This window comes from Psammomys obesus, unplaced genomic scaffold (assembly GCF_907164565.1).
Source record: "Psammomys obesus unplaced genomic scaffold, mPsaObe1.curated_primary_1811, whole genome shotgun sequence".
Taxonomy (NCBI): domain Eukaryota; kingdom Metazoa; phylum Chordata; class Mammalia; order Rodentia; family Muridae; genus Psammomys; species Psammomys obesus.
Window position 1 is genome coordinate 8,261,192 of NW_026585609.1, and position 8,344 is coordinate 8,269,535.

The window sequence follows — 8,344 nt, forward strand, 5'->3', positions numbered from 1 at the left end:
AGCAGGAGACCGGCGCCACCTTGTAGTGGCGGGAGCGGCTCCCGACACTTTGTGGCCACCCCCGGACAGGGTTGGCCGGCAGGTCTGTGCCTAGCGATTCTTCAAATGGGTAGAGTCAGAGGATAATATAATCGGTGCGCTCTATATTATGTATTCAGGATGGTTTCTTATTGAAGCTGTGATTATATAACTTCATTTTCCTTTTACACTTTTTTTTTTTCTTTTGATACTGGAGTGAACTCAAGGTTCATATTTGCCAGGCAAGCAAATACTATATCCAAGTTATACTTCTCAGCCCTTACTTAGCTTCATTTTCCTTGCTTCCTCCAACTAGGAGAGGAGTTAGCACATAGCTCGAAACTTAGACAGCATGCTATGTCTAGCCTGTCCAGCCCAAACTAGGATAATTTGACACTGTTACGAATTTCTTATTATAGATTAGCTGTTATTGTTAATTATTTTTACTATAAATAAATACAGCATTTCTAGCCAAATTTGAGAGTTAGGGTTCTTCTCATTGAGTGTAGCAATTAACTTTCTCCAATTTTTCATCTTTTGAATTTGTATATTTGAATGCCATAGAGGGAAACTTGGTAGATTTCTTTGTTTAAATGGAACATTGTGTTTGCCTCTTATATTCTCTTCAGAATAATTGATGTTTCTCAAAGGGCTCCCAAAGAACTCTGCAGTCCCAATTTCACTCTGTGTAAAGACAGTTTGGTTTCTGAATTGGGTCCTTTCAACTCTCGGAGAAACGAGATACGAGGCATGGGAGAAAGAAACATTTAATTTCACTTTTGTGTGTTCCTGAGCATTGTACTTTCCATCAGCCACTTTCTTTGACTACAAGAATGTGTAGAGAACTAAAAGTGGCAGTAATGAGACTGCTCTGTGGCAAGAACAGTGTAGAACATGGTGTTGGGAAGCAGAGGCAGGTCTGTGTCCCATGGGAACCCGGGTTACAGTAATACCACTGTCAGCATGGTGGTCACTGGCCATCTGTGCCTGCAAAGAGCATCAAAGAGCGGTTAAACCTGCTTGTAAGTGAGGCTGTGACATCTAGACCTGTGTTAAGAAGTTGATGCACTTCTTTTAGGGGGTGGTTTTGTAAATACATCAGAAAATGGTGATGTTTTCCATTTCCCTTTGCCTTAATCTCATTTATGAACATCAATTCTAGAAAAATAGCTCCGGCTACACTGAAAGTTTCATTATATATAAAAATGTTTTTCAATGTACTAGTGATGTGTTCTCCATGAGGGAGTAGCAGGCACACTGCAGAAACTGCTGTTGGATAATTAAACCAAGAATTTTGTGATTATTAGAGAATCTTAACAAACTCTCAATTTGCAGTATCTCATGAAGTGGATACCTAGGACTTCTTTATTAACACCTGCTTGATAATTTAGTGTAAAAATTCATTAAACATGTAGCCCTTTCATTAGCATTAGATTTCTGGATAAGCAGTACAGATAAAATTTGTATGATGATAATGGTCCCGAACCAACCATATTACATTGTATTGTATTATGAGTTCTATTTTTCATTGGGTTTCAGAGAGTGTTAGTTTGTTATGGAGAGTCAGTGTTGCTGCTGTTTATTGATGTCAGTGTATGTTCTGTGCTTCATGCCTTTAGGATTGTACATGTGTGAAATAAGACCAGTGAAGACTATAACCTTGTTAAGCTATTTTAGGGCCTGCAGAACGTGTTTGGAAAGTCCCAGCAGTTGAGCCTGATACATGGCAGTGCCAAAGCGACAGCTATTGTTAATCTTGTACGTTTGCAGGAACTTACGTAAAGGGAAAATACTTTTTGTGATTTTTCTCTTTCTATTTTTCTTTTTGGGTTTTCCAGACAGGGTTTTTCTGTGTAGCCTTGATTGTCCTGGACTTGCTTTGTAGACCAGGCTGGCCTTGAATTTGTAGAGAGCCCCCTGCCCCTACCTCCCTAAGTGCTGTGATCATAGGCGTGTGCCACTGTGCCCAGCTCATTTTGTGATATTTTAAATGGGTTTTATTTCTGTAATCTTTCTATAACATATGCTTTAATGTGACAGCTCTCATGTTTACCAGTATCATAAACATTTTTGTGTCTTTTTTTTTTTTTTTTTTTTTTTGAGCCTCTTTTTTTGTGGTGGCTCAAGGAAGCAGTTCTCGTTTGACCCGGAGCCTGAGGCTAGTGCTCAGGAGCAGTCGATGAGGTTATATTAAGAGAATTCTGTTTAGCAAATTAAATTTCTTTAGGTTTTTGCAGAGAGTCTCCCTGTGTAGCCCTGGCTGGCCTGGAACTTTCTCTGTAGACCAGGCTGCCCTTAGAATTGAGTAGTCCTCCTGCCTTACTTCTTGAGTTCTGGGATTATAAGCATGTATAGCATGCTTGGCTAAGATTAACTTTCTTTCTTCCTCTATCAAGTTCTGGAAAGTTTGCATTTTTTTGTAGCATGAATACAGGTATCTCTGGAATAGATGTTTTTACTGATGTTGTTTCTCTGCTGTTTTGTTTCCAGGAACTTGAAATTGTAATTGCGGATGAACACATTTCCTTTACCACATCAAAAATAGGTTCTCTTATTGATGTAAATCAGTCAAAGTAAGTATATTTGGCTGAGCTGAAGGCAGTTAGAATTCAGACACCATTGGGACCTTTAAGTAATTAAACTTCTTATTTTGTCTGTCAGAGAAGTTAACAGAGTTTTCACTGTCTAAAATACTCAGCTCGGCAGTGTGCAAAATAATGCCTGATTTTTGTTGGTCGTTTTGTATTAAACAAAATGTAAAGTAAGACATTTTTGGTTTGCTGAGCTTCATCAGGCCCATATTACATCATACTTTACCTTGGGTTGAACACTTGAAAAAAACAGTAGGCATATGTGTGAACCACCTGTGTCGTTAGGTTCTTTCAGCATATACTGAAGCTATGCTAGCCTGAATCTTGGAGTCACTTCTTCATGCTCCTTTCTCTCAAAATGTCCCATATTGCTTCCATTGTTTGGTGTTGCCTTAAATCCTAACTTGCTTGAGTATAAGCTACATGAGAACCTTGTTCTGTCTTCAGAGTCAGCATAGTGTCCAACACATAGTAGGTGCTTCAAATAAGTATTAAAGAAGGGGAAGGGAATGAATGCATAATAATTACCGAACATTTGTGTTCACTAAGAACAGCGGGATGTTTAAACGTACAGATGTTTACATCTGGCGAGGCTGTGGCCTCTGTGCTCTCCTGGGTTTAGGAGTGGATGCACTTCTCTTCAGAGAGTCGTGGGCACTGGCGAGCTGCACTCTTCCGCACAGGAGGACAGACGCTGACCGCTCAGTTTCTTCTCTTTCGTTTCATCAAGAGCACCCTTTTTTCTTAAATTCTGTAAGCTTAATTGGTACAAATGTTTTGTTTTAGAAATTTATGAGATTGTTCATAGGGAACAAAAGGTAAGTTACTCTTTTAAATGTTAGGGATCCTGAAGGCCTTCGTGTGTTTTACTATTTGGTGCAGGACTTGAAATGTTTAGTTCAGTCTCATTGGACTACACTTCAGGATTAAGCCAGTTTGAATTGGAGGCTTCTGAAGTTATTTCAATATTTAATTAAAGGACGTATTTTTTTATTGACAATTTTGGGATTTTGATGAATGTAAAACTTTTGTATATAAACTCAATATGTGAAAAAAATCAGGTGGAATGGTTTCTTCTCTTGGGTCCACATGGGCGACAGTCTATATGCAATTGATTCTGTAAATAAAAGCCACTTTTTGTTGAAACTTTGCTGTAATAATGTGTACCAAAGCCTGGATATAGAGTAGTTGTTTGCTTTTTGCGGCTGAATCTGTGATTGGCTTTAAGGATGATGGGTTGTCCAGTTGGCAGACTTAGAGCAGAGACCCCTCGACTTTAGCATAGCTAAATCTTAGCTGCTTAAGGTGCCCGGAGTAGCTCTTCTGCTTCCATACTTCATAGGACTTACCTTTGTGATACTTATGGAGCTTGTTCACAGGGGCTTGACTTTTTTTTTTTTTTTTAATATTACCATAAGCCCTTTTGGGGATACTTCACATTTAAATATTTTCCTAAGTTGTTGGAAGAGCATAGTCAGTACCGGAACATTTGGCCTCTCTATGATTTTGCACTTTTATTTCTGTGTGTGCACACATGAAGGAGCTGAGTTGAAACTTCAAAATTAGATAAAATTTTGTCTTTACCACCTATAGTATACATGCCTTTTGGAAGGTCTTACTGGAAACAGGCCACTTAGGTTTGTTTCCCAGGTCCTTTGAACTTTCTACCATTTCTCCCATTATACTGGTGTTCTCCTCCTCTGCCTCTTCTTCCTCTTCTCTTTTCTCCTCTCCTCTCATCTCCTCTTCTCTCTTTTCTCTCCTCTCCTCTCCTCTCCTCTCCTCTCCCCTCCCCACCCCTCCCCTCCCCTCTTCTCTTCTCCTCTCTTCTCTCCTCTTCTCCTCTCCTCTTCTCTTCTCTTCTCTCTTCTCCTCTCCTTCTCCTTCTCTTCTTCTTTTCTCCTTCCTCTTCTTTTCCTTCTTCTTTTTCCTCCTCCTCCTCTTCTCTTGATTCTCTGTAGACCAGGCTGGTCTCAAACTCACAGAGATCTGCCTACCTCTACCCCCTGAGTGTTCAGACGAAAGGTATGAAACTTAGATATGGATCAGTACCTAATTGTTTTCTCTCTTAAATTTCTTGTTGGCTTATTTTGCTTGAATGGGTGTTGAGCTTCAGCTTGCGTGTGTGTTTGTGCGCCCACCTGTATGCCTGGTGACTGCAGATACCAGAAGAGGGTACTGGATCCTTTAGGACTGGAAATGTTCTCGAGTGGGTGCTGGGATTCAAATTTAGGTCCTCTGAAAGAGACCTTAACCACTGAGCCATCTTAACCACTGAGCCATCTCTCTTGCCCCTGTTTCTCTTATAACCTACAAGTGAATTTTATCCCTGAGGGTCACAAGAGCCCACTGGCAACGCTCCTTAAGCCCCCTCCATTACTGTTAAGAGTTCCTGAAGCATTTTTCTTATGTCCACACTCTTAGTGCTTTAGGCTCAGCAAGCACTATGTGGCTAGGATGATAATGCAGGGTGTTAAAACAGCTGTGATTATAAATTTGAGGATACCCAAAGCTAGGCAGGGTGAGGGTCATTTGTGGAGGACAGTGTCCTCCTGCCACTGTATTTCCTGTGGAAACATCACCTTTAGAGGTAAGTTTCTACACTTAGGCATATTTGTGTGCAGCACACTCCTGATGATTACAGGCTCTCTGCAGTGTACATCAGTTTCCTGTGAGCAGGTTTCCTGGCTATAAGCAGATTTAGAGTTGGACATGTTGAACCCATGCAGGGTTCTGAATTGTAGGAATAATCAGAACCTTCATTGCAGTTCTCTGTAGGCTCCACTAGAGGGCCTGCATAGTTTTCCACATGGTAGCTAATGAAGGCCATGCATATCCCTCCTGAACTGTGACTCTGACACCACTAGGCTGCTATTTTTCCAAAGTAATGTTTCTGGACTATTGACGAAATGCATTACTTATCTAGACCAGCACACCGTGTAGTTCCCAGTTCAATTTCTAGCAGTTTTTAAAGGCTGAGGAAAAGTCAGACTCTCTCTGATCTTTTTACATTAGGGAAGCAGGGAATGAGCTCAGCTGAAAGGTAATGCTGGATTGCTTAGCTGAACAGAGCTGGTGGAGGCTCAGCAGCCGGCATGCCTGGTCTTCACCAGGCCTGTGTTCTAGTTGCCTTCCCCCTGTAGATTTGGCAGCTTCCAGTGTGAGCTAGAACAGGCCACAGCTCAGCATAAGCCCTTCCTACAGATGGACCTGCTGCAGCAGGAGCACTGTGCCAGGCAAGTGAGGCTCCACTGAGCTCTATCCCCAGGAACCAGGGTATTCATGGGGTGGTTTTTCTTCCCAAACTATTGTTAAGTATGGGTAAATAGGCCCTGATTTTGTATAGCTTACCATGCAGTGAGACTGTTTCTAGGTGTGATTGCCTTTTCTTCTCTGATAACACCCTTTGACAGACCTGAGGAGGCTGGAGGAAGCAGCAGAAACCTTGGAGGCATGACATTCTACACTCCAGGATCAAGGCCTCCTCAGAAAAAGATAACTCTTATAGCTGTAAACTCATTAGTGAGGTAAATATCAGCCCACCTGCTGGTGCTCTGCCTTAGTCTGATCCACATGTTTGTTATCTCACTATCCCCCGAGAAAAGAGTGCATTAGAAAAGAGCTGGAGGTGCTTGGAAACCTGACATCCACTAGCAAGTGGTCCCAGTGAGGGCCACAACAACATGGCTGACGACACCTTGGTGAGCAAGAATTACTTTGTCATTTTATTGTCAAAGGCAAGCTGCCGGGATCTTCAGCCCTCCATATGTGGTGGGAAATCTGACAGTGAAGACTGGGTTAATGTCATCTTGCTATCCAGACAGACTACACCCAAAAACATATGATTAATTCTCCAGTGCAGTGCTGAAGCTGACTCCATGTCATACATAAGTGTTGCTGAAGATAATTCAGCGCAGCAAGAGAATAAGGCTTAATTTTTTTTCTGGCTTTTATCTTGATTTTCATTTTGTTTTGTTTTTTGGTTTATTTGTTTTTCTTTGGTTTCTTGGTTTTCTTTGTATTGATTTAAGGTTTTGTTATTTTTTATTTCTTTTATATTTGTCATCTTAACTTTTCTAAGGCTATACACTCTGTATACTGACTGCCATTTTATGCCCCTATTGATTAAATGAATATATTTTTATGAATAAAAAAAGCAATTTCCAACTATTAAAAAAATAGATTTGAGGACATGGGGTGTTTATAGGCATAGGAAAACTCAAAATAGAGCCTTTTTGTCTTCTTAAGAGCTGTGAAGTTTACCATATTTCAGTGTTGTGAAAGTTCCACCCTGAGACAGAAGTACCCATAAGTGGCATGCTGCCCAGGACCAGACAGTCCGCCTAGTGAAGTGAGTGAGTCAGCCCATCCTTCTGTGAAGGCTTGTCGTTACTGCAGGTGACCCTCACCTCAGCCTGGGACGGGAAGAACAGCTTGGAGCTTTGAAGTGATGATGCTCTGTGGTCTGAGGTCTGGCGGCAAGGTTTGAATGTGTTACTCAAGAATTGTGACTGTCTCAACACAAAGGAATGGGCAGTTGTGGCTTCACAAATAAAGGCTGTTACAGCAAAGCAGTCAGGAAAGTGAATATATGCCCGAGCAGTGAGCATCAAGACTCCTGTCTCCATCTCGTCAGTACTGTGTTTGCGAGCATACCCCTCTATGCCCACTTTTGTTATGTGGGTATTGTAGACTAACCCGAGGGCTTCATGCTCACAAAGCAAGTACTAAATCATGGCGTCATCTCCTCAGTTACTGGGTTTTGTTTGTTTTCATAAATAAAACTTGCTTTTCCAAAAAAGTTTAGAAGAAATTTCAGGAAAAATAAAAACTTTCTTCAAGCTTCTCACCCATATGTTTTTTTTATCTGGTTGTGAAGTTCAGTACTCCCTGTTTTGTGCTACACAAAACAGTAGGAATGTCATTCAGTGATAAATGTGCTCCTTAATAGTTTACAATTTTTAGAATTTCAGAGGAAGCTGCTACTCTTTGGCTTTACAGTTATTGGCATATTCTTGTCTCTGTCCACAACCAAAAAAATCACCCACTCTGGTCAGTTTCTGGTAGGAGTCCTTCTCCTTCATCATGCACACTGGTCAGTACCTCATCTTCTAATGCTATGGTCACAGTAGTGAACACAACAGACCTGGTGTTCTTGCTCACAGACTTTGCACAATATTAGAAAAGGCAAACAATAGGTAGAAAGCACAGAGAAGCATATCTTGTCCATGCTTAGCCTCTGTGGTAAGTATGGCACCTTCTCAGCAGAGATAAGGATGGAAAATGGTGTCAGCACCATTAATAATCCCTTGGGTAGTGTGACTTCCCCCTCCCCCATTAGAGGTGACAGTGTGAATTTTCTAGAGCGGCAGTAACTCCCTGCTGTAGTATGAAGACCAAAGTTAGGTTTTAAGTTTAAAAAAAGCAAGAATGGCTCTAGCTTATAAGCCCCACTTCCCCAAGGACAGCAGACTTCCTGCAATGTTGGGAGTAGTTGCTCATGTAATGTAACAAACTACATTTTCACTTCTCTAAAGAGGTTGGTTGCCTCAAGTGTGCAGGCTGTGCTTGAGCACATGCAAACAACAAGTATGCTTGCCCCCAATTGGTCGAGCAGGGAAGCACTTAGCCCTGACTAACATGGTTCGTGGCCATTCTCTGGGAATTCTGGCTATGGACATGACCAATGTCCATCATTCTGGCCAGTATGTCATAAAGGTTGCTTCAAATTTGGC

The 8,344-nt window shown here is 41.3% G+C and overlaps 1 protein-coding gene across 1 annotated transcript in view; it reads left to right on the forward strand.

Annotated features, from left to right (window-relative positions):
* The window catches only part of Magohb (mago homolog B, exon junction complex subunit), an 8,564-nt gene extending 5,025 nt beyond the window's left edge, over positions 1-3,539 (forward strand). Inside the window, exons 4-6 of the mRNA XM_055611823.1 lie at positions 48-82; positions 2,509-2,591; positions 3,452-3,539. Of these exons, the coding sequence (XP_055467798.1) occupies positions 48-82; positions 2,509-2,591; positions 3,452-3,539 (206 nt within the window). The remainder of the gene's footprint in view (positions 1-47; positions 83-2,508; positions 2,592-3,451) is intronic.
* The last annotated feature ends 4,805 nt before the right edge of the window (positions 3,540-8,344 follow it).